General features: G+C 38.4%; 4 protein-coding genes across 6 annotated transcripts; 2 read left to right on the forward strand and 2 right to left on the reverse strand.

Moving 5' to 3' along the window:
• The first annotated feature begins 133 nt into the window (after positions 1-133).
• LOC145228161 (cytochrome P450 4F12-like) lies at positions 134-12,608 on the forward strand. Of its 3 annotated transcripts, none has more exons than XM_080093161.1 (8): positions 134-200; positions 4,224-4,411; positions 9,693-9,880; positions 10,518-10,670; positions 10,755-10,842; positions 10,901-12,097; positions 12,172-12,254; positions 12,334-12,608. In XM_080093161.1, exons 3-6 carry the CDS (start codon positions 9,827-9,829, stop codon positions 10,969-10,971), a joined length of 366 nt encoding a protein of 121 aa, XP_079949287.1. In that variant the 5' UTR covers positions 134-200; positions 4,224-4,411; positions 9,693-9,826; the 3' UTR covers positions 10,972-12,097; positions 12,172-12,254; positions 12,334-12,608. The 3 variants fall into 3 exon arrangements, with proteins under 3 accessions (XP_079949287.1, XP_079949290.1, XP_079949289.1); XM_080093164.1 differs by having other exon boundaries at positions 151-204; XM_080093163.1 differs by lacking the exon at positions 134-200 and adding an exon at positions 3,677-4,103.
• Positions 200-9,419, reverse strand: LOC145229759 (cytochrome P450 4F2-like). The gene is made up of 10 exons (XM_080095086.1): positions 9,305-9,419; positions 8,950-9,082; positions 8,689-8,844; positions 8,421-8,580; positions 6,913-7,065; positions 6,670-6,757; positions 6,509-6,611; positions 1,729-1,945; positions 1,236-1,318; positions 200-641 (listed from the first exon to the last, which is right to left on the reverse strand). The coding sequence occupies exons 1-10, from the start codon at positions 9,417-9,419 to the stop codon at positions 512-514; spliced, it is 1,338 nt and encodes a 445-aa protein (XP_079951212.1). The 3' UTR covers positions 200-511.
• On the reverse strand, positions 2,194-4,424 carry LOC145227990 (cytochrome P450 4F3-like). The gene is made up of 5 exons (XM_080092954.1): positions 4,215-4,424; positions 3,504-3,694; positions 3,241-3,396; positions 2,363-2,732; positions 2,194-2,278 (listed from the first exon to the last, which is right to left on the reverse strand). Exons 1-4 carry the CDS (start codon positions 4,422-4,424, stop codon positions 2,600-2,602), a joined length of 690 nt encoding a protein of 229 aa, XP_079949080.1. The 3' UTR covers positions 2,194-2,278; positions 2,363-2,599.
• A 1,255-nt stretch (positions 12,609-13,863) lies between the features above and the next one.
• On the forward strand, positions 13,864-23,841 carry LOC145229760 (uncharacterized). Its single transcript, XM_080095087.1, has 20 exons — positions 13,864-14,059; positions 14,419-14,616; positions 14,745-14,877; positions 15,254-15,409; positions 15,635-15,794; positions 15,850-16,002; positions 16,087-16,174; positions 16,230-16,332; positions 16,405-16,621; positions 18,714-18,950; positions 19,194-19,341; positions 19,521-19,653; positions 19,803-19,958; positions 20,061-20,220; positions 20,729-20,881; positions 20,964-21,051; positions 22,408-22,510; positions 23,012-23,228; positions 23,298-23,380; positions 23,459-23,841. Exons 1-20 carry the CDS (start codon positions 13,864-13,866, stop codon positions 23,625-23,627), a joined length of 3,051 nt encoding a protein of 1,016 aa, XP_079951213.1. The 3' UTR covers positions 23,628-23,841.
• Positions 23,842-24,854: the final 1,013 nt, after the last annotated feature.

Consider the following 24,854-nt stretch of genomic DNA (forward strand, 5'->3'; position numbering starts at 1 on the left):
TACTGAGTTGGAGAAAAAAGTGTGAAACAAAATAAGATTCTCTGTTAAGTTAATTATTTTATTGATTTCAGTGATGGTGACACCTCCGACAAAGTTGTGTAGTGATTCAAAAATTGACTTTACAGCAAAAAAATGTGAACAGAATGCACACATGGAAATATTACCTGTCAATATGCAATCATACAAGGCAACAAATTGAAGTAAGTGAGTTTGTATCGATCTTTTGACATGTTCAAGAAGAAGCTTTCGCATTCTGACTCAATAAATCTTCTCAGAGAAGGTCATTGTTAATTGGTTAATTTTTTAACGTATGTTTACCAATTTAAAGCTCATCTCTGGCACAAAACTAAAATCACTGCGGTGTTACTATTCAGCTTGCATACAGTTTGGTATGCGATCAAAATTAGCACCATGGCATATAATAGGGTTTCATTAAACACACCAGAGCCACAAAACACATTAAACTGTGGTATTAAACTGTACGTAGTTTGACTACAATCCCGTTTTCGGATTAGAGTGAGAGACCAACAATGGGTTTTGGTTCTGGTGTGTCAGCATTTCTGTAAACCTCGAATCTTCGGAGGATTTGTGCAATTATCACTCGCATTTGGTGCATGGCAAAGTGCTGACCAATACAGTTTCTGTAAATGTTAAAAATATTTTTTCACACAAACAGACAGTGTTTAGGTGTTGGTTTATTGTTGAATGACGAAAATAGACAATATACCCATCATGGAATTTAGTTAGAGCATTTTTACCAGTTGGTTTGATTTACTTTTTTTCTGGCCCAATTTAGCAGTTGGTTTGCAATGTCACAATTGACTAAAACAATCACACTACTATCAGATGAATGACGTGTTTGTTTGGTTCATGCGCCACAATCAGGTTGCATGCAAGTCATTCACTGTATGTGCTTTGCTGGTGAGAGTGTGCAAGTACAGGCAAGGTATTTAAAGTTAGTCTAAACTACGAAGGTGTTGTTGGTGCTGATTTGTGTGGCCCTTTTTGCGTTTGTTGAACCTAAATAGAGGCTTTCCAGCTTCCTAATACCTAAACAGATTTACTAAACAACTTGCTTGGCTTTATCTTCAAACAGATCATAATTGTTTTAAGTGCAACTTTTCTCTGGCAAAAAATGAAATTTATTTCATGAGAACAGTGGTATGTTTGGAAACTGTTTTCAACATTTCATTAGACTAGTGAAATATTAATCATACAGACATTTAGTGTTTTACCTTGGCCCAGCAGAAAATAGAACAAATGCATATGAAGATCGTTCGGCTGAATTTTCAGGAGTAAATCTTTCGGGGTCATATTTCTGTGAATTAAAAAAAGGTTTATCAGTTAAAGGGGTTAATGCCATTGTGTCATTAATCATTATTTAAATCTGTCCTGCATTAAACTTCCTCATTTAATTGCCAGCTATTCTCCTGTGTTACTTTTTGTAATGAAGGAAAATGAAACAATACATTGCTGCCAGCAATTTGCTGGTTGTTTTGTTTTTACTCTCCATAGAACAGAGTTTTTAATTTGGGTTAATTTAGCCCCAGAAGAACATTGACTTGTTATTAAAATACGCAAGTAAACATGTGTGGATTTAGTGTGTTAAAAAACTGATCTTTAAAAGAGGGCTATACCATGTGATTTTGAAGCATCATTGCATACAGACTCCAAAAGTGCTCAGTTTGTAAAAGTGAATTAATGTGTTTTGGACAAATTGTGTCTCACCAATGGATTTTTCCATATTTCTCTATGCCGATGCATTGCAAAGATGTTCACTGTTATAATTTGTCCTTTTTGTAGTTTAATTTCTTTGTATCCATTAAACCGATGCGATATTGTGATGTCTTCGTCAAGTTGACGAGCAATAAGATGAACAACCGGCATCAAACGAAGACTCTCCTTGATGCATTGGGTCAGATATGGCAAGTTGCTCATATCAGAACTGCAACACAACATTGGCTGGTTTTATGTGGTTTTAATGCTATGGTAAAATTGTCAGTCATTTTTTTAGTTTTTCATAACTTACATTTTTACTTCCGGTCTGCTTCCGATTGCGTCATTAATCTCTTCCCGGCATCTTTGTTGAAATTCTGGATGTTTCGAAATTAGATACATGAACCACGATAAACCTACAAAGTAAATATTGAGATTAATTTGTACAAGCAAACTTGTTGACTTTGTTATTACCGTTTGAAACTGTGTCTTGTCCGGCTGAGAAAAACGTACGAACCTAATTTACTACATCTTTATCTGTTAACCCCACTCCGTCTCTATCCTACAACACAATAAACAAACACAATATGTTCGTTGATTAGTTGCATGTGAGCAGTAGGCGCTCGTTGTATCTTTTAATGTTCACCTTGGTCTGTATGAGCACATCAAGAAAATCAACATATTGTCCCTTCCTTTTGCGGAAATCGAACGACTCTCCTGTCGCCTTATCGTCAACTTTCGTCGTTTCAACTGAATCTGACTCCAGAGAATTCAATACCGCTCGTCTCTCCCTTATAATCTGCAACGAAACATTCTCAAACCACCCTTATTTGGTCACAAAACAATCTTTTCACCTCGGCAACTTTGGCGTGAATCCGTCCAGTTATATATCAAAGAACCTTTTTCCATCTTTTGTCATCTTGTATATGCAGTCACTATGGTAGAACGGATTAAACCAGCGCCGCATCATAATCTGAGAAGCTTCTCGGACTAGTTGGTTATAATCTTCGCCAGTCCTACGACACAAACAAGAATACATTAGTACCTGGAAACGTATTTTTAGCTTACCAATGAGGAACTCCTGAATTCATTCGACCCGGTTGGAATAAGGCTGATTTCGCGTGATGTGTATGCGTGCCTCTGCTTGACACAAAACTTTTCAACGATAAACAGAAACTGATTCAAGTGCAATCAAAGCTCCAGTTTTGTATGCAAACACAATGTGGATATATATGTAAAAGCACCAAGCCAATAAATGATAAGCTGCAGACAGTGCTCACTGTTTCAACCATAAGGTCTCATCAGCGCAGCTGGTGACAAGAGATAAGCCGTATTGGCTAGTGTAGTCATACAACGGCACTCCTGGTGGATATCCATTTGAATGAAGGTGATAAATAAAACGGCTGTCTTTTGTACTTAAATTTGAGAGTATGTGCAACACCATTGTTGTAGGTTCTACCAAAGTTGGATGGGATTCGAACCACTATCATTTCGAGTATAAACCCTAAAAGAGTTGAAACTCACCCCACATCTGGTACTTGTGACATTATACACTCCATCATGTTTCGGTACGAAGCTTCGCTCAACATCTCAGATATATCTGTGGCTTTTCCGCTGATGGCAACTTCCTCGCACCAATCGATAACTGGTTGACAGTTGAAGTTGAAAACCTCGCAGTGTCTGCGTTTAAATGTGACTTGTAAGATGGCCCACAAGGCTTCTAGTATGCATGGTAAACTGTAAAGGTTGGTTGTGCACCAACTGTGAAATGAAAACAAGGCGCTTACTGTTGTAGAATGTTGAAGTGGAAGATCGGAGTTAAAAGTCGTCTATGTCTCTTCCATGTTTCTCCGCTGGCAACCACAAGTCCATCACCGAGAAGAGAAGTGGCGAATTTCTTGTAACCGGGCGCTTTAGGAGCTAAAACAACAAAGGGCCAATATACTTCGGCTTGCACAAAGATAAACCAATTGGGAAACTATCAACCAAGTAAACCAAGTTTGTCACAAGCGCAACAAACCCAGAATCAGTTTTTGCTGAACTGACATGATCTGGACAGAATAGTTTTGACAATATCGGGGTGAAAAACGTCTAAGAACATAATAAATGGACCCAACCAGTAGCAGAAATAAGCTGGATGAGTTTTTGACATTCCCACCATTTCCAACAAGCCTTCATATTTGTTAAGTGGAACCTGCAGAAGATTTGTGTTCGGATTTTACAGAGACATAACACAAGCAATGTCATCGCAAAATTAAATCAACAAACACAGGTTTCAGACAAACTGTTTCCCATCAGTGCAGATGGTGATGAGAGATCGGTCGTATTAGCAAACGTAGCTATCCAACGGCACTCCAGTACGTTGGTAGCAACAAGTTAAACCGAAGGTTGGCGAACAAATCTTTCGAGAAACTTATACAAACCATAAACTATGAATACTGTTGGAGTTAAACAAAAACTTAGCCTAAAAAAATTGTAGTGAAACTAAAATTTCTGACCTTTTTCAGATGTCCGTACAACCAATGAGCATCGTCGTCACATGACAACAACTTCGCTGTCCTTCGCAATCTCACTTGATTCTGCACGAACGGTTTCACATATTTGACGATGACAGTGGAGAAGACAATCACAGGTAGAAGATATGCGAAGACATAACCCAGTACGAACTGAGAGGCTGAAATATCTGCTGCTGCAGGTGAGGGTGACATCTTGCTATAACACGCTACCCGGAATGACTCATTTAGAAAATTGTCTCAAGGTTTTGAACTTGTAGAAACAAAAAACGTTTTGCAACGTGCTGTGTTACACATTTGCTTCATTACGGAAAACATTAACAGATTCCGGGAAGAAACAACTTTTTCTATACAATTAATCGAGGCCATATTTATGGCTTGTGTCAACATAACCCGTGCCTCACTGAACTTAACCTAGTCAATATTCGACTAACGGAGCACTTTGTGTCGAAGAGAACAACCATAAACTTGTTTCATGACACAATCGCAACATCTCATGTGATCGACTTTTTGCACAAACTAGCAACAAAACATTTGTAAATCGAACTTCGAGTCATTAACGGCTTTTGACTGATGTAGTTCGTTGAACGTGGCAACTTGACCTCTTTTCTGATCAAACAAGTGGAATTAACAAGTTTAAAACTGACTTGACTTCGACCCTATAAACACATTCGCAAAAATATTTACATAACCAGTTCGTTTCGACAAACCTTTGGCCATTTTCAACTAATGTTCTCTGACGTTTTCGCATTTTGATCTAATAAATCTTGTCAGACAACGTCAAAACGCGACGAACCCGGCAATTAAGTTCAACTTTCTAATCCTGTCAACATATGTTTCTTTGTTCAAGGCTTATTTCTGACACAAAACCTTGCGGTAAAATTACAGCAGTGTTTATTACAAAGATAACATGAAGATCAAAATTACAAAGATAACATGAAGTAACAATTAACACACAACATCTAACACTGAACAATTAGTTTAAACCGGACGAAGCTTGACTATAATCCCGTTTTCAGATTGGAGCGTGATACCAACAATGGGTTTCGGTTCTGGTGTGTCAACATCTCTGTAAACCTCGAATCTTCGGAGGATTTGTGCAATGATCACTCGCATTTGGTGCATGGCAAAGTGCTGGCCAATACAGTTCCTGCAAATGTTGTGGCATTAGACATAAACATACAAGTCGATTTCATAAAGTTACAATTTTTTGGCATTTTAACTTTTACCTTGGCCCAAGGTGTTTACCCTACAATTGTACAAATTTTTAGTACTTTTTACCTTGGTCCAGCTGAAAATGGAACAAACGCGTAAGAAGGTCGGTTAGCCGAATTTTCAGGAGTAAATCGTTCTGGGTCATATTCCTGTAAAATATAGTTTATCAGTTAAAGGGGATGATTCCATTTTTACAAAATACTTGCAGTCTTTAATTCGCCAAATCTCACCAATGGACTGTTCCATATTTCCTCATGGCGATGCAATGCATGAAAGTTTACCGACAGTTTCTGACCCTTTTGTAGTTTGATTTCTTTGTATCCATTGAACCGATGCGATATTGTGATGTCTTCGTCAAGTTGACGAGCAATAAGATGAACAACTGGCATCAAACGAAGACTCTCCTTGATACATTGGGTCAGATATGGCAAGTTGTTCATATCAGAACTGTAACACAACATTTGCTTGGTTTATGTGTTTCTAAAACAAGTTATTTGGACAATATAAAAACATTGAAAAAGGATCCATATTGCCAAGTTTGCCACTTCAAACACAACGTTTGTAAATCCGGCAAAGTTGTGGCTAGTTAAAATGTGTAAAGCAGAAGTAGTTAACATTCCTTATTTCAAGTTTGTAGAGCTCTTCTGGCAAATTGCCAGAAGAGCTCTACAAATTTGATATTATACCTGGCAGCAATAGCTTATATATTCCTTATTTCAATTTCATCTAGGTAGGTATCGAAATTATTAATAATCCTGAAGTTTCCATTACAGACCAAACAGATAATTTTGATTATTTGTTTTGTCCCTAAGCAAGTTGGTCAAGTAGCATCACGCAGTGGGTAAACATATGTTTGCTTTACTTACAAATACTTTGCTCCTGTGTCAACTGATGTTGGTATCTGCTCAATCCATACCGTATTTAACAAAAAATGTTTATTGCTGCTGGAAAAAAACTCTATTATGTGTTGCTTGTAGGTTGTCTAAATACATCTGCGTTGTGTATTTGTTTGGGAAAATCGACTAAATGCATAGTTCATGGTATTTCAGTTTTTCATAACTTACATTTTCACATCCGGTCTGCTTCCAATTGCGTCATTAATCTCTTCCCGGCATCTCTGTTGAAATTCTGGATGTTTCGAAATTAGATACATGAACCACGATAAACCTACAAAGTAAATATTGAGATTAATTTGTACAAGCAAACTTGTTGACTTTGTTATTACCGTTTGAAACTGTGTCTTGGCCAGCCGAAAAAAACGTTTTAACTTCATCTACTACATCTTCGTCTGTTAATCCAATTCCGTCTTGATCCTACAACACAATTCATGGAGTTTGTTTACCGTATTATCATGGTGCATTTTGCCCAAATTAATAATGTATCTGCTATTCGGTATTGCTTGTTACACATTTTCCTAACTCCGCTTTGCATTGTTTGTGAGTAATTAAAACAGCGTTTTAATGTTTACCTTGGTCTGTATGAGCACATCAAGAAAATCAACATATTGTCCCTTCCTTTTGCGGAAAGCGAACGACTCTTCTGTCGCCTTGTCGTCAACTTTCGTCGTTTCAACCGAATCGGACTCCTGAGAGTTCAATACCGCTCGTCTCTCCCTTATAATCTGCAACCAAAAACAACAACACATTAGCCAACATACAAACAAAAAAGAGACAATTAGTTTGAACATTTTAAGTAACTTGTATACAGGCAGGGTTGGGTAACGAGTCCTATCAGTCGAGTCTCAAGTCAAGTCACAAGGGGTTCGAGTCCCAAGTCGAGTCACAAGGGATTCGAGTCTTAAGTCGAGTCAAGTCAAATGAGGTTCGAGTCCCAAGTCGAGTCAAGTCATTAGCGGTTCGAGTGAAGGCAAGTCCCAAAAAGTTTTTGCAAGGAAAGGTTAAATAGTTAATCTATTTGAATGGTTCATCGCGACTTTTTTACCTAAAAAACGGACACCACTTCATTACAGTGAACATATCCCATCAACGTCCCTTTCTTAGAGTAGGGTCAACTTTAATGAAACACGTTAATTGACACTCATTAAACAGCGTGGAAAAGATCGTCAATCTGTTCAAAGGAGTTTTTTAAAACCGAAAATTCATATTTTACTGCATGCGCTAGAGCGTTTGTTCAGTAATATAAGCGCTTATAAAAGCGAGTACTTGGCTTTGACATGTATTGCATTCGATTACCTTAACCCAAGCAGTAAGTACAACGCTTAATGCCAGCGTAAGAAAGTTTGTGCATGTAGCAGCGACTTTGTTACAGGGTTCCCGCGCAATTTTTGTTTATAAATTCGATGACTTTTCAAAAACTTTTCAAGAAAAAAACCCCGAATTTCCATAACCTTAATAAAACAAAACGAGCAATTCCCACAGTAGGTAAACGAGCAAAAAGGATTTGGTATATGTAGCCCATTTATCAAACTTGCAACGAATATACAAACGTTACGTAATTTGAAATTCCTATCTCTATCTGGCATTTTCAGGGTAAAACGGGCGCCAAATTCCATCCTTTTTCAAGGACTTGTGCAAAAGTTGGCTTTTTTTCAAAACTTTTCCAGGTCTTAAAAATACAAATTCAAATTCCATAACCTTTCCAGGTTTGTCCTTACCCGCGGGAACCCTGTCGTTACGTTAATATTAAGCAAAAATAACTTCGCACAGTAAACTGCTGCTGTTGTTTGGTTGAAGCCAACTAAACAGGTTATTAATTATAAGAAATTCCCGTTTTGTTGGTGAAATAACGAGTCCGAGTCCGAGTCGAGTCTCTACTAAGACGAGTCCAAGTCAAGTCGAGTATTTTCACAACTGAGACTCGAGTCAAGTCAAGTCTTTTAAAAAGGTGACTCGAGTCGAGTCATTGACTCGAGTCTCCCCATCACTGTGTACAGGACATTCACACATTAGTTAAGCTGTTGGTTTTTTTGTCATATTTGTCTGCAAATTGATTAAACGCACTAAATATTCATTTTACCTCTCCAACTTTGTCATTAATCATTTCAATGATTTTGTAGAAACGTTTTCCATCCTTTGTCAACTTGTAAATAAATTCACTGTGGTAGAAAGGATTGAACCATCGTCGCAGCATTTTCTCAGTTGCTTGCCGAACGAGCTCGTTGTAATCTTCGCCAGTCCTTTAACACAATCAAAGTGAATGCTTCTTATTTGACTTGGCGACAAGCTTAATAAGGACAGGACTCGAACCACTAACCTAACGGTTCAAATCCTAGGTTGAAACTCACCCCACATCTGGTACTTGTGACATCATACACTCCATCATGTTACGGTACGAAGCTTCGCTCAACATAATAGATACATCAGCGGCTTTTCCGCTGATGGCAACTTCTTCGCACCAATCGATAACTGGTTGACAGTTGGAGTTGAAAACCTGGCAGTGTCTGCGTTTAAATGTGTTGGATGAGATAGTCAACGCCCTAACTCAATCAGGGATTGGAGTTTTACAAGCTTTCGTTACATGAAAGTTACAACAAAAACAAACATACTGTTGTAGAATGTTAAAGTGAAATATCGGAGTGAGAAGTCTTCGATGTCTTTTCCATTTTTCTCCACTGGAAACCACGAGTCCATCGCCGAGTAAGGGATAAACGATGCGTTTGTAACCGGGTCCCTTCGGAGCTAATATACGATGGCCATTTCAGAGTAACAGATCGGGCAATAAAACGGATAAGTAAACATATGTCTTTAGAGATGCTACGAATCGCATTGTAATAATGCTCTTTCGGTATTGTTACGACAAAAACGCGAAGTTGTTGGTTTTAAAAGTTTGCATAAACTTAAACAAAAGTTGGTAAAAAACATTCTAACGTGACCAACAATATATCGTAGTCAGAAACTTACATGATTTGGACAGAATAGTTTTAACAACATCGGGGTGATAGACGTTTAAAACAAAGTTGAATGGACCCATCCAATAGCCATAATGAGTTGGGTAAGTTGGTAGCATTGCTTCCATTGTCAGCAAGCCTTCATATTTGTAAAGTGGAATCTGAAAAGTTTGTGTTTAATTGCCACAATTAATTATTACTCCAAAAAATAAGGTTCGCCAAAATGCAACTATAAACTTCATCGTAATGACGATTCTAACACAAGTTGTACCCAACTTTATTAGCCTAATGACACCATAATACCGTGCATGTTGTTGTTAAGCTACATCGACACTTATAATTCAAACAAATGTTTTGTAGTAATTTAAATACATGCATTTCAAACTTCTGACCTTTTTCAGATGTCCGTACAACCAATGGGCACCGTCGTCACATGACAACAACTTCGCTGTCCTTCGCAATCTCACTTGATTCTGCACGAACGGTTTCACATATTTGACGATGACAGTGGAGAATACAAGCACAGGTAGAAGATATGCGAAGACATAACCCAGTACGAACTGAGAGGCTGAAATGTCTGATGCTACAGGTGAGGGTGACATCTTGCTATAGCACGCTACCCGGAATGACTAAGTTAGCAATTTGCCACACAGATTTAACCTTGTACGAACAAAAAAACGTTTTGCGATGTCCTGCGTTGCGTTCGATCAATTTCGTGGAAACATTTACAGATTCCGAGAAGAAATGACAACCTTTTCTGTGAAATTGATCGTACACGCAAACTTGATTTGTGTCAACATATCCCTCGCCAACACAAATTTACTTTAACTGGTGTGGTTAATAGGCCAAAATATCTGCTGCTGCAGGTGAGGGTGACATCTTGCTATAACACGCTACTCGAATTGACTAAATCAGCAAATTATCTGAAGGCTTTCAACTTGTAGGAACGAAAAACGTTTTGCGAAGTGCTGCGCTGCACGTTCGAACCTTTTTGGAGAAACATTTACGGATTATGAGAATTGACAAACTTTTCAATAAAATTGATCAAGCCCGCAGACTTTGTCAACACAACCGTTGCCTCATTGAACCTTAACATTGACTTTGGCCGATGTGGTTAATATTCGACGGATTGCAAACTAATGCGCGAGTGTACAATATACAAGTTACAACAAATGTTCAAACATTTTCAACTGTTTCTTAATTGAGCTTTGGTTGTTTCGTTGCAGATTATAAGGGAGAGACGAGCGCTGTTGAACTCTCTGGAGTCAGATACAGTTGAAACGACGAAAGTTGACGACAAGGCGACAGGAGAGTCGTTCGCTTTCCGCAAAAGGAAGGGACAATATGTTGATTTTCTTGATGTGCTCATACAGACCAAGGTAAACATTAAAAGATACAACGAACGCTTGCTGCTCACATGTATTTTATCAACGAACATGTTGTGTTTGTTTATTGTGTTTTAGGACCAAGACGAAGTTGGGTTGACAGACAAAGATGTAGTAGATGAAGTTCAAACGTTTTTCTTAGCCGGCCAAGACACAGTTTCAAACGGTAACAACAAAGTCAACAGGTTTGCTTGCACAAAGTGGCCTTAATATTTACTTTGTAGGTTTATCATGGTTCATGTATCAAATTTCGAAACATCCAGAATTATCAACAGAGATGCCGGGAAGAGATTAATGACGCAATCGGAAGCAGACCGGAAGTGAAAAAAGTTATAAACGATTTTATTTAACTGCTTTGATTTCTGCATCATCAAACTTCTACACAACGCAACTATAGTCGCGCTTTTACACAGCCAACAAGCAACACATATTAGCGTTTTCCCAGCAGCGGTTGGATTAAACATCTGTTGTTGTTTTTCTCATACACTATGAATAGTGCTGGAAAGACTAACGTTGGCGTCAGCTGACACGAGAGAAAACAAGTTTGCAAGTCAAACAAACATGTTTTTCCCCAATGCTTTAGACCTGAGGTTCTTGGCCAAAACGAATGATCAAAACTATATGTTTGGTTTGTAAAAGAAACTGAAAGGTTATTAATAATTTCGATATCTCCCTAGAGGGAATCAAAGGAACGAAATGTTAACTTCTTCTGCTTTAGACATTCAAATAACTACCCACAGCATTGCCGGATTAACAAACGTTGTAATCAAAGTGTCAAACTTTTGTGGCAATATGGACCCTAAGTGTCTTTATATTGTTAAAATACCTTGCATAAAGCCACATAAACCAAGCATATGAATACACTGTTGCTGCCAGGCATAACGTATCAACAAAATTTTCAGCTCTTCCGGCAGTTTTTTATTCTACTGTGCCAACGTTTCGATGTCCCATACGAAACACCTTCATCAGGGTAATGACATACATTGCAAACACAAGTTAAATAATGACATACATTGCAAATACATTGCAAACACAAGTTAAAGCGAAAAGGGCGGCGAAACACACACAAAAAAGGCGGTAGAAAAAACGCAATGCGCACCAATGGTCGTGTGATAACACCTGGCTCAATGGTGCAAAAGGCTAACCTGCCACATAATTTATAAAATTGCAGCAATTTTTCAGTTAAAGAAGATCATTGTTTACTTCTTCTTAGACACACCGACAGTGCGACCACGTCGTCCGGTTGTTTTGGTGTGTTGACCGCGTGTTGATGCCGGTTGTTCATCTTGTTGGCCGCCAACTTGACGAAGATATCGCATCGGTTCAATGGATACAAAGAAATCAAACTACATAAGGGACAGAAATTGTCGGTAAACTTCTACGCATTGCATCGCCATGAGGAAATATGGAACAACCCATTGGTGAGATTTGGCGAATTAAAAACTTTAAGCTTTTTGTAAGTATCACCTTAAACTGAAAAAACATTGTTTTACAGGAATTCAACCCAGAAAGATTTACTCCTGAAAATTCAGCCAATCGACCTTCATACGCGTTTGCTCCATTTTCAGCTGGGCCAAGGTAAAAGTTAAAACGCCCAAATTTTTTTTACTAAACATATCTCTAAAGCCACCATATTTGAATGCCACAACATTTACAGGAACTGTATTGGTCAGCACTTTGCCATGCACCAAATGCGAGTGATCATTGCACAAATCCTCCGAAGATTCGAGGTTTACAGAGATGCTGACACACCAGAACCGAAACCCGTTGCTGGTCTCATACTCCAATCCGAAAACGGGATTGTAGTTAAACTACGTCCAGTTTAAACTATAATCGTTCAGTGTTAGATGTTGTGCGTTAATTGTCACTTGTTAATTTTCATCTCACATGCAAACCGTATGCAAGCTGAATAATAACACTGTTATAATTTTACCGCACGGTTTCGTGTCAGATATAAATGAAGAAACACACGTTAAACCTACTTTGACAAGATTAGAAAGTTGAACTTAATTGCTGGGTCCGTCGCGTTATGGCGTTTTCTTGCGAGATTTATTTCATCAAAATGAAAAAAAAAAAAAAAACGTCAGAGAACATCATTTAAAAATGGCTGAAGATTTTCGAAACAAAGAGGTTATGTCAAAATTTTCGCGAATCTGTCAAGGGTCAAGGTCAAGTCAGCGTTTATGATTTTTTTACTGTTGACTTTGCTTGTTTAATCAGAACAGACGTCAAGTTGCCTCGTTCATAGAACTACGTAAGTCAAACATTACAGCGATTTAGTTTGCCCGATCAAAGGTTGTGTTGACGCAATTATGTGAAATCTACAACAACGATTAAAGTTGGTGGAAACGTTCAGCGCTTTTCTCACAAGCCATGAATGACTCGGCAAAACCTGACGTAACGTTACAGAGCAGTAAAGTGTGTGACGGATTTAAATTAAATGCAAGTCACCAATGTTTAATTCCACCTATTTTTAGTAAAACAAGGGAATGCAAACTTCTTTTGTTTATTTCACTTTTATTCCTGACGTACGGGCCAATGTCTAATGGGTCAATTTTGTGTTTGATTTTCGACTTGAAAAGTTAGTGATTTTAGTTTGGTTCAACCCAACGGTTTCCACTGTATGGGAACATTGCCCCTGAAGTTTTTTGGTTCGGGGTCACACAAGTAGTCGAAATGGGGTTCGAACCCACAACCTTAAGCACAATGTGTTGAGTAACTACGACATTTTGGCGTTAGAAGGGAGAAAACCAGAGCAGTTTTTAATGTTGCCGGGGAACAAGTTACTTTTCTTTAAAAAGAGGAAATGTCTCCATATGAGGGCGCACGGCATTAGGTCTACCTTAAATTACATGTGGAAATTGTACACAGTAGCAACACGGATCAGAGAGTTGACTTCGAACGTTCAAACTGGGCGAACAGAAGCTCGGCCATTGACTCGAAAGTCGGCAAACAGACTCAACCACATTGCTCAGCTCAAAGGTGATGTTGACGAACTTTGTAAGACGGCAAGCCCTAGACTGTCGACTCGCTCATGCTTAAATACACACTTACAGAGTCATGCTTACAAATTTTCTTTGACTCGTGTCGAAATTGTAAGTACAGATCAATTAATCCTTACAAAGACTTTTATCTTTATGAAGATATAGGAAGTCGAAACAGGTAGATAGTTGTTAAAGGAAACAAGATGTCACCCCCACCTGCAGCAGCAGACATTTCATCCTCTCAGTTCGCACTGGGTTATGTCTTCGCATATCTTCTGCCTGTGCTTGTCTTCTCCACTGTCATCGTCAAATATGTGAAACCGTTCGTGCAGAATCAAGTGAGATTGCGAAGGACAGCGAAGTTGTTGTCATGTGACGAAGATGCTCATTGGTTATACGGTCATGTGAAAAAGGTGATAAATTTCATTACAAAGTTTTTACGTTAGGTTTTTATTTGACTTTAGACAGTGTTTACAGTTTATGCCTCATCGTAGTTATTGGATTAGCTTGTTACATCCAACAAACATGAGTGCCGTAGATGGCTACATTAGCCAATACGGCCTATCTCGTGTCACCAGCTGCACTGATGAGACCTTATTGGTAGAAACAGTGTGCACTGTTTGCAGCCTGTGTTGGTTATTCAATTTTGCGATGAAAAACCGGGAAACTGGATGTTTTTGGACAGTTCATATTCTTGATGTGGGAATGATGGGCAAATTGCCGAAAAAATGTTTGATTTACAAATGTTTTGTTGCTAGCATGTGTTATGACCCTGTTAAATTCCAACCCACACACAAATCTTCTGCAGGTTCCACTTAACAAGTATGAAGGCTTGTTGAAAATGGTGGGAATGTCAATATCCAACCCAGCTTACTTCAGCTACTGGTTGGGTCCATTCGATATGTATTTGCAAGTTTATCACCCTGATGTTGTCAAAACTATTTTGTCCAGATCATGTAGGTTCAGCAAAAACTCATTCTGGCTACTTCATTTTTTTGCGCTTGTGAAAATATCTGCGTTGTTGTCACTTGGTTGATAGTTTCCTAATTGGTTCTTTGTGTAAGCTGGAGTACATTGGTTTCAGCTCCTAAGGGCCCCGGTTACAAGAAGGTCGTCACTTCGTTGCTCGGTGATGGACTCATTGCTTCCAGCGGAGAAACTTGGAAGAGACATAGACGACTTTTAACTCCGATCTTCCACTTCAACATTCTGCAGCAGTAAGCGTCTTGTCCCCTTTCCTGCCTCCTTAACAAGTGGCTATCATAGACCGGTGCTGTTTCAAAATTTAACATATACTCTGTAGTTAGCTCTATGGGTTTCCTCAGCGGTGGGATTTAAATTGTTTGTCAGCCAGTTCTATCATAAAAGTCACGTTTTATAGCCAGTTCTGTTACAAAAATCCATTGACATGCAGTAACTAGTAATGCTAACTGGTTCGCTGATCTCATAAAATTTCGTGAGACGGTTCGATGGAACCGGTGCGAACCGGCTGAATCCCACCACTGGTTATCCTGTTTATTGGAAGTCTTGTGTGATACATTTTGTGTGAATGTCCACAGTTTTTCATTATCTCATCCACCCATTTAAACGCAGATACTGTGAGGTTTTCAACTCCAACTGTCAACCGGTTATCGATTGGTGTGAAGAAGTTGCCATCAACGGAAAAGCTGCTGATATATCTATTATGTTGAGCGAAGCTTCGTACCGAAACATGATGGAGTGTATAATGTCACAAGTACCAGATGTGGGGTGAGTTTACCAACAATTTGAGAAATTCTAAGACGAAGCCCTTCAGCAAAGGATATTTCGACAAAATAAGTTCTATGATTTTGTGTTAATAAAGGTTGGAATTCTGTGGCGACAATGACTAGAAGCAAGTTATTTTACTTTTATCCGTTTTTCGATAGGTCTCACATTTAACAACAAAGTACACCACTCTTTATGAAATGAAAGTTTAGCTTTTTTTCTTTACAGCAAAGGCGAAGATTACAATCAACTTGTCCGAGAAGCTTTCCAGATTGTGTTGCGGCGCTGGTTTAATCCGTTCTACCATAGTGACGTCATATACAAGATGACAAAAGATGGAAAAAGGTTCTTTGAAATAACTGGACGGATTCACGCCAAAGTTGCCGAGGTGAAGAGATTGTTTTGTGACCAAATAAGGGTGGTTTGAGAATGTTTTGTTGCAGATTATAAGGGAGAGGCGAGCGGTGTTGAATTCTCTGGAGTCAGATTCAGTTGAAACGACGAAAGTTGACGATAAGGCGACAGGAGAGTCGTTCGATTTCCGCAAAAGGAAGGGACAATATGTTGATTTTCTTGATGTGCTCATACAGAACAAGGTGAACGTTAAAAGATACAACGAACACTTGCTGCCCACATGCAACTAATCAACGAACATATTGTGCTTGTTTATTGTGTTGTAGGACCAAGACGGAGTTGGATTGACAGACAAAGAAGTAGTAGATGAAGTTCAAACGTTTTTCTCAGCCGGCCAGGACACAGTGGCATATGGTAATGTTGTAAGAAACAAGTCAAATGCAACTGAATTATCTTGTTTTGTTTGTAGGATTATCGTGGTTCATGTACCAACTTTCGAAACATCCAGAATTTCAACATAGATGTCGGGAAGAGATTAATGACGCAATCGGAAGCAGACCGGATGTGAAAATGTAAGTTATGAAAAACTTATTATTTTACCATAGCATTAAAACCACATTAACCAACCAAATGTTATGTTGTAGTTCTGACATGAGCAACTTGCCATATTTGACTCAATGCATCAAGGAGAGCCTTCGTTTGATGCCGGTTATTCATCTTGTTGGCCGCCAACTCGACGAAGATACCACAATATCTCACCGTTTTAATGGACACAAAGAAATCAAACTACAAAAAGGACAGAATGTAGCAGTGAACATCTTTGCAATGCATCGGCATGAAGAAATATGGAAAAATCCATTGGTGAGACAGAATTTGTCCACAACATTATAATTCACTTTTTTTGTAAGCTATTGCGATTGTAGAAGTATCCAATGTTGCTTAAAATCACGTGAAGTGACACTTTTTGGTGTTTTTTTACCCCCTTGGCCGATTTGAAATAAGTCAATATAACCTATTTATCCCCATTTCTAAAGACATGCTTTACTAATGTGTTTTGAATCAAGTTAATTGTGTTCTTGGGCTAAACTTACCCAGGTTGAAAACTTCGACTCTATAGGACGTTAAGAGAATGACCAAGTGAATAAACGGTTTGTTTTGCTTTCAGTACAAAAATGTTACACAAGAAAATAATTAAATGTTGAATTTTTTTACAATTTGGATTCGTAAAATGAAAAAAATTTACTCCTGAAAATTCAGCCAATCGACCTTCATATGCGTTTGTTCCATTTTCAGCTGGGCCAAGGTAAAAATACTAAACTGTTTGTAAGTATTTTCACGCAACAAAAGTGTTTCCATCAACCATTTATTAGTTGGATTATTCCGTTTGATATTTTGCAAGAGAAACAGTTGCACATACAACAAATCAAACGGTTTGCGTGTTTGTATTGAAGTAACAATTTATCCTGTTACACTGCTTGTTTATAGTTTTTATCATGCAGTTGTCTTAAAATTCAGTCTTACATGCACAAAAAACTCTGCTTTCTCTTTATTATTGGTATCAGCTGGCACGGACCACTGTTATTTAGAAAAACGTTGGCACGCGAGGTCATTAACACATGGAAATAACAAGTAAATTGGCATGCGTCGCCTAAAAGGTTGCCGACCCCTGGTCTAGTATATTCTTCAACGCAATTCAAAGTCAACAAGCATCAATGCTGCAATCTAGACAACTTCTAGTCTGTCGTTAACACCACTGCAGGTTGTAGACTTATTATTTTTACCTAACTCCTTTAATTGCCTACACGTACAATACTGCACACTACGCTTACCAGCAAAACACATACAGTTGCATGCAACCTGATTGTGACGCATGAACCAAACAAACAGGTCATTCATCCAACAGTAGAGTGATAAAAAAACATTATTAACCCCCCAACTCAAATTGGAGTTTTACAAGCTTTCGTTACATGAAATTTACCATAAAAACAAGGCGCTTACTGTTGCAGAATGTTGAAGTGGAAGATCGGAGTTAAAAGTCTCCGATGTCTCTTTCATTTTTCTCCGCTGGCAACCACGAGTCCATCGCCGAGGAAAGGATAAACGATGCTTTTGTAACCGCGGCCTTTTGGAGCTGAAATATGATGGCTATTTCAGAGCAACAGATCCGGCAATAAAACGGTTAAGTAACCTTCTGTCTTCAGAGCTGCTACAAAGTCGCATTGTAACAAAGCTAATTCGGTATTAGTACGACAAAAACGCAAAGTTGTTGTTGTTATTAAAGGTTACACAAAGCTAAATCACAAATACCGTTATGGCTGAAACAGTTTTGTTATTTAACGAATCTCCCGTAGACAATAAAATGTATAAAAGATTCTTGCTTTTGATCAGTATAATATTGGACTGTTTCATAAAAACAGTGAAAACTTTTTCACAACTTTTTATCGACAGCCCCTTACATGTTTGCTTTTTGCAGAAACTGATGATGTCTATTTATTAAGGCGAAATATATATTTCTGTTTTTAAAAGAAACGATTTATGCTTTTATCTGTTTTAATGAAACAGTCCAATATTATACCGTTGTGGTACAACGCGTGGTTGGTGCAGTAGTTGCATTTCCCTGGTTGAAATAAGGCGATGCAGAAAGTCCATCACATAAGATGTTGCAATTGTGTCATGAAACAAATTAAGGTTGTATGTTAATGGCAAAGTGCACCGTAAGTCGAATATTAACCACATCGGCCAAGGTCTATGTCAAGTTCAGTGGTGCCAGGAATATGTTGACACCAGTCTGGTGCTGTGCGGGCGTGATCGATCATATGAAAAAAAGTTTGTCATTTCTTATGAGAATCAGTAAATGTTTCCACGAAATGGTTCGAACGTGCAGCGCAGCTCATCGCAAAACGTTTTTTGTTCCTACAAGTAAAAAGCCTTCAGATAATTTTTGCTAATTTAGTCATTTCGTGTAGCGTGTTATAGCAAGATGTCACCCTCACCTGCAGCAGCAGATATTTCAGCCTCTCAGTTCGTACTGGGTTATGTCTTCGCATATCTTCTGCCTGTGCTCGTCTTCTCCACTGTCATCGTCAAATATGTGAAACCGTTCGTGCAGAATCAAGTGAGATTGCGAAGGACAGCGAAGTTGTTGGCATGTGACGACGATGCTCATTGGTTGTATGGACATCTGAAAAAGGTCAGAAATTTGAAGTGCTTGTCAAAATATATGAATTTACTACAAAAAATTGTTTGAACTATAAGTGATGATGTAGTTTAATAACAACATGTACGGCATACATGGTGTCTTGATCAAGTTGCTACAATCTGTGTTAAGGTCGTCATTACTAAAAGATCGTGCTTCTCAGGCTTAGGTTGCACTTTGACGACCTAACTTTTTGGAGTAGAAATTGTTTGTGTCAATTGAACACAAGCTTTTCAGGTTCCACTTTACAAATATGAAGGCTTGCTGCAAATGGCAGGAATGTTAACAACTTATCCAGCTCATTTCGGCTACTGGATGGGTCCATTCAACTTTGTTTTAAACGTGTATCACCCTGATGTTGTTAAAACTATATTATCCAAATCATGTAAGTTTCTGACTCGGGTATCTTGTAATTATCTATGGTATACTGACTGTCACGTTGGAATGTTTTTTACTAACTTGTGTTTTAGCTTTGTGCAATTTTTTGAAACCCACAACAACTTTGCACCACAAACAATCAAATCTCATCTCAATATCTAATCTCTGCCCAACCTTGTGTATTAGCTCCTAAGGGCCCGGGTTACAAAAGCATCATGTCTCCGTTGTTTGGCGATGGACTTATTACTAAGTCCGGAGAAACATGGAAGAGACATCGAAGACTCCTCACGCCAATATTCCATTTCAACATACTACAGCAGTAAGTGCTTTGTTTTTATTGTAACTTTCATGCAAGGAAACGCATACGTGGTGGTGTGTACTTCATAGCACCGATTGTTTGTACCTTAGCTTGTAAAACTCCTTGATTAAATTAGGGGTTAACTATCTCATCCACCCATTTAAACGCAGACACTGCGAGGTTTTCAACTCCAACTGTCAACCAGTTATCGATTGGTGTGAAGAAGTTGCCAGCAGCGGAAAAGTCGCAGATATATCTGTTATGATGAGCGAAGCTTCATACCGTAACATGATGGAGTGCATAATGTCACAAGTACCAGATGTGGGGTGAGTTTCAACCTAGGATTTTAACCGGTAGGTTAGTGGTTCGAGTCCTATCCTTTCTGCCGCCAAGTCAAAAACGAAACACTTACATTTACTGTGTAATAGGCCTGGCGAAGATTACAACCAGCTTGTTCGGGAAGCAACTGAGAAAATGCTGCGAAGATGGTTCAATCCTTTCTACCACAGTGAATTTATTTACAAGTTGACAAAAGACGGAAAACGTTTCTACGAAATTATTGAAATGATTGATGACAAAGTTGGAGAGGTAAAACGAACATTTAGTGACTCAGTGCGTTGAAAATTCGGATTGCAGAAACTATTGCCTATAACTAGTGCGTGAATATCCTGTATACACGTTACAACAAATGTTCAAACTTTGTTAAGCTGTTTCTCTTTTAAGTTTGTTTCCTGACAGTGGCGTGGTCAGGGAGGGGCCATGGCCCCACCTAAATTTTCAAAGTTGTACATTGATAAACTTTAATTTAGTGTAGTTTCGTCCCTCATCATTGTGGTTTCGTCTCTCAACTGTCAAAGGAATATATTTATTACAAAAAATGACTTTTGTCACCAAATTGTAAGCCGAATCCATGCTTTGTATAGTTATGCAGACATGGAATAAATCTATAAAGCGTTTGGCTGTCGTTAAGTGTTTGGTAAAAGCACGCCGAGCGTTAGCAAAACGTTGTATAAGACAACACATTTTTTGGCCCCTCCCAAATTTTTGGATGCCTACGCCACTGTTTTCTAAATGAGCTTTTGTTGTTTCGTTACAGATTATAAGGGAGAGACGAGCGCTGTTGAACTCTCTGGAGTCAGATTCAGTTGAAACAACGAAAGTTGACGACAAGGCGACAGGAGAGTCGTTCGATTTCCGCAAAAGGAAGGGACAATATGTTGATTTTCTTGATGTGCTCATACAGACCAAGGTAAACATTAACACATGGTGAACGCTTGCTGCTCACATGTATTTTATCAACGAACATGTTGTGTTTTTTAATTGTGTCATAGGATCAAGACGGAATTGGCTTGACAGACGAAGATGTGGTTGGAGAAGTTAAAACGTTTTTTGCAGCCGGCCAAGACACAGTTTCAAACGGTAACAACAAAGTCAACAGGTTTACATGTACAGTTAACCTCAATATTTATGGGTCCCCTTCCATGAAGGGGACACATATTGTTTTTGTCTATATTTTCGTTTCTTAGTTCTTTTTTTCCGTCTAACGCGGATTTGTTCCCACGTTTCGGTCAAGAAAGAATGGTTCAAACTTTTTCAAATTTACACACGTTATAGATGTTGGTCTAAAGATGGTCCATGTGAATTTTGACCCCGTTTGATACCTCGGTTTACCCACAGCCCCTCAAAACGTGAAATTTTTAAAACGGCTATACTTGCTAAAGTAGATGATTCCGGAAGTTTCATACTTTTGATTGGTACATTGCAGCGTATTTTGTAACTTGAAGTTATATATATCCATTTTCACCCCTTTGCCCCAAAATATTTGTTTGTTTGTTCACATGTTAATGACGTCAGAAATACAAACTTAACCTGCTGAAATTTTAAACAGCTCCTTGTTGGCTGTTAAAAATTTCAGTTCAATCGGCTCAGCAGTAACAGTAAAAATATGTTTTTTACATGCTGAGGCATGGAAAAAATGCCTCTGCTTCACGCATGAACGCAGTCGTCACTTGACAATTTTCTCACTGGTTGGAATTAAGAAGTTACGATGTTAGTTATATTAAGCTGTAAACATTAATGTAGGTCAACTTATTCGTGTTCCGAGACACAGGCGGAAACACTGCATGATTTGTTACACCTGTGTAAAGTGACTTCTCTAACTAAATGCGTTAATAAAACTGTTTCAGAACAGGTTTTGGACATAAAAAGCCCAGCTAAACAATCGTATTGTTGGTAAGTAGAAACTTAACGGCGCCAGGGAACGCTATGTGCGGATTAAAAATCATAATTCAACAAACAAAGGACTGTGACTGTTACAAAACAAAAGTTTCTAAATATTTCTTAAATACGTCAAATGTCATCTGTGCAATTCAAATTCTTACCTAGCATATGCATGCACCATTCATCCTGTTACTATCAATTCAAAATATATGTGTGTGTTTGCTTGCAAAAACAATCATGTTAAAACAGGCCACAAAAGTATTGGTACCATACTGAATGTATCCATCAAATATATATCCCTTACAATTATAATGAATGGTGCGTAAATATGGCACAGTGATTGTGTCCTATTTTAACTGTTATCAAATCGCATATACACATGTGTGGGGACCCGTTAGATTATGGTTGCAGAAACAATTATGTTATAAAGTGCCAGGAAAAAAAATAGGGACCCAATGAAATGTAGGTGCCAAATATATATCCATTATAAATATAGTAAATGGTATGCATGAACTGGCAATATATAGGAAAACCACTATTCTAGTTACTTTGCAGGCTTATCGTGGTTCTTCTACCTAATTTCGAAACATCCAGAATTTCAACAGAGATGTCGGGAAGAGATTAATGACGCAATCGGAAGCAGACCGGATGTGAAAATGTAAGTTATAAAAGATTTTTTTAACTGCTTTGTTTCCGACATCATAAAACTTCTACACAACGCAAATATAGTGCCGCTTTTACACAGCCAACAAACAACACATAATAGCATTTTTCCAGCAGTTGGGTTAAGCATCTGTTGTTGTTTATTTCATATAATATAAACAGTGCCGGAGTGGTTAACGTTGGCATCGGCTAACACGAGAGAAAATGAGTTTGTAAGTCAAGCAAACATGTTTTTTTCCACTACATGATGCTTCAGACCCGGAAAAACTGGAAAAGGAAACTTCAGGGCTTATAATAATTTCGATACAAATGCCAACTACTTCTGCTTTGCACAATTAAATAACTACCCATAGCATTGCCGGATTAACAAACTTTATGTAATCGATTAACAAACGATGTGTAAAACTCTTGTGGTAATATTGGACCCTAATTGTCTTTAAATTGTTCAAATACCTTGTAACAAAGCCACATTAACCTAGCAAATGTTGTGTTGCAGTTCTGATATGAGCAACTTGCCATATTTGACTCAATGCATAAAGGAGAGTCTTCGTTTGATGCCGGTTGTTCACCTTATTGCTCGTCAACTCGACGAAGATATCACAATTTCGCATCGGTTCAATGGATACAAAGAAATTAAACTACCTAAGGGTCAGAGACTGTCGGTAAACTTTCATGCGTTGCATCGCCATGAGGAAATATGGAACAATCCATTGGTGAGATTTCCCGAATTAAAGACTTTGAGTATGGAAGAATCACCTTTTACTGATCACCATATTTTACAGGAATACAACCCAGACAGATTTACTCCTGAAAATTCAGCCAACCGACCTTCTTATGCGTTTGCTCCATTTTCAGCTGGGCCAAGGTGAAAGTAAAAGTGCTGAAGTTTTTAAACAAACAAAATTAGCTTGGATTTTAATCTTGAATGCCACAATATTTACAGAAACTGTATTGGTCAGCATTTTGCCATGCACCAAATGCGAGTGACAATTGCACAAATCCTCCGAAGATTCGAGGTTTACAGAGATGCTGACACACCAGAACCAAAACCAATTGCTGGTGCCATACTCCAATCCGAAAACGGGATTGCAGTCAAACTACGACCAGTTTAAAGTGTGTTAATTGTCATTTCGTGTCATCTTTGTAATTTTCATCTCACATGCAAACCGTATGCAAGCTGAATAATAACACTGTTATAATTTTACCGCACGGTTTCGTGTCAGATATAAATGAAGAAACACACGTTAAACCTACTTTGACAAGATTAGAAAGTTGAACTTAATTGCTGGGTCCGTCGCGTTATGGCGTTTTCTTGCGAGATTTATTTCATCAAAATGCAAAAACGTCAGAGAACATCATTTAAAAACTCTGAAGGTTTTCGAAACAAACAGGTTATGTCAAAATTTTCGCGAATCTGTCAAGGGTCAAGGTCAAGTCAGCGTTTATGATTTTTTTTTACTGTTGATTTTTTTTTTTGTTTAATCAGAACAGACGTCAAGTTGCCTCGTTCATAGAACTACGTCAGTCAAACATTAACAGCGATTTAGTTTGTCCGTTCAAAGGTTGTGTTGACCCAAGTATGTGAAATATACAACAACGAATAAAGTTAGTGGAAACATTCAGCGCTTTTCTCACAAGCCGTGAATGACTCGGCAAACCTGATGTAACGTTACAGAGCAGTAAAGTGTGTGACGGATTTAAATTAAATGCAAGTCACCAATGTTTAATTCCACCAATTTTTAGTAAAACAAGGGAATGCAAACTTCTTTTGTTTATCTCACTTTTATTTTTGTCGTATGGGCAAATGTCTAATGGATCAAATTTGTGTTTGATTTTCGACTTGAAAAGTTAGTGATTTTAGTTTGGTTCAACCCAACGGGTTCCAACGGATGGAAACATTGCCACTAAAGTTTTTAGGTTCGGGGTCACACAAGTAGCCGAAATGGGGTTCGAACCCACAACCTTGTGAGCACAATGTGTCGAGTAACTACGACATTTTGGCGTTAAAAGGGAGAAACCCAGAGCAGTTTTTAATGTTGCCGGAGAGCAACTTACTTTTCTTTAACAAGAGGAAATGTTTATGTATGAGGACGCACGGCATTAGGTCTACCTTAAATTACATGTGGAAATGTTACACAGTAGAACTTGGCCGAACGGTCTGGCGCGCCTGACCCACATACAGACATAAAAACCTGATCGGGATTCGTCCCGGGAGAGTTCCGGTTTCGTACCCCGTTAAAAAAAAATTGTACACAGTAGCAACATGGATCAGAGAGTTGACTTCGAACGTTCAAACTGGGCGAACAGAAGCTCGGCCATTGACTCGAAAGTCGGCAAAC

This window comes from Phallusia mammillata, chromosome 5 (genome assembly GCF_965637545.1).
Source record: "Phallusia mammillata chromosome 5, kaPhaMamm4.hap1.1, whole genome shotgun sequence".
Lineage (NCBI taxonomy): Eukaryota > Metazoa > Chordata > Ascidiacea > Phlebobranchia > Ascidiidae > Phallusia > Phallusia mammillata.

Bases quoted from the DNA above. Each gene is read 5' to 3' on its own strand.
- LOC145229760 (XM_080095087.1), top strand. From the start codon at position 13,864: ATGTCACCCCCACCTGCAGCAGCAGACATTTCATCCTCTCAGTTCGCA. The intron at 23,229-23,297 runs GTGAGATTTCCC...CATATTTTACAG, and splicing joins AAATATGGAACAATCCATTG to GAATACAACCCAGACAGATT. The intron at 23,381-23,458 runs GTGAAAGTAAAA...CAATATTTACAG, and splicing joins CCATTTTCAGCTGGGCCAAG to AAACTGTATTGGTCAGCATT.
- LOC145228161 (XM_080093161.1), top strand. From the start codon at position 9,827: ATGCGAAGACATAACCCAGTACGAACTGAGAGGCTGAAATGTCTGATG. The intron at 9,881-10,517 runs GTGAGGGTGACA...GTTTCGTTGCAG, and splicing joins TGAAATGTCTGATGCTACAG to ATTATAAGGGAGAGACGAGC. The intron at 10,671-10,754 runs GTAAACATTAAA...ATTGTGTTTTAG, and splicing joins ATGTGCTCATACAGACCAAG to GACCAAGACGAAGTTGGGTT.
- LOC145227990 (XM_080092954.1), bottom strand. From the start codon at position 4,424: ATGTCACCCTCACCTGCAGCAGCAGATATTTCAGCCTCTCAGTTCGTA. The intron at 3,695-4,214 runs GTCAGAAATTTT...CTTGGTTGATAG, and splicing joins TGTACGGACATCTGAAAAAG to TTTCCCAATTGGTTTATCTT. The intron at 3,397-3,503 runs GTAAGCGCCTTG...ATTTAAACGCAG, and splicing joins CACTTCAACATTCTACAACA to ACACTGCGAGGTTTTCAACT.
- LOC145229759 (XM_080095086.1), bottom strand. From the start codon at position 9,419: ATGGAAGCAATGCTACCAACTTACCCAACTCATTATGGCTATTGGATG. The intron at 7,066-8,420 runs GTAAAATGAATA...TTTTGGTTGCAG, and splicing joins TTAATGACAAAGTTGGAGAG to ATTATAAGGGAGAGACGAGC. The intron at 1,946-6,508 runs GTAAGTTATGAA...GTTGTGTTGCAG, and splicing joins AGCAGACCGGATGTGAAAAT to TTCTGATATGAGCAACTTGC.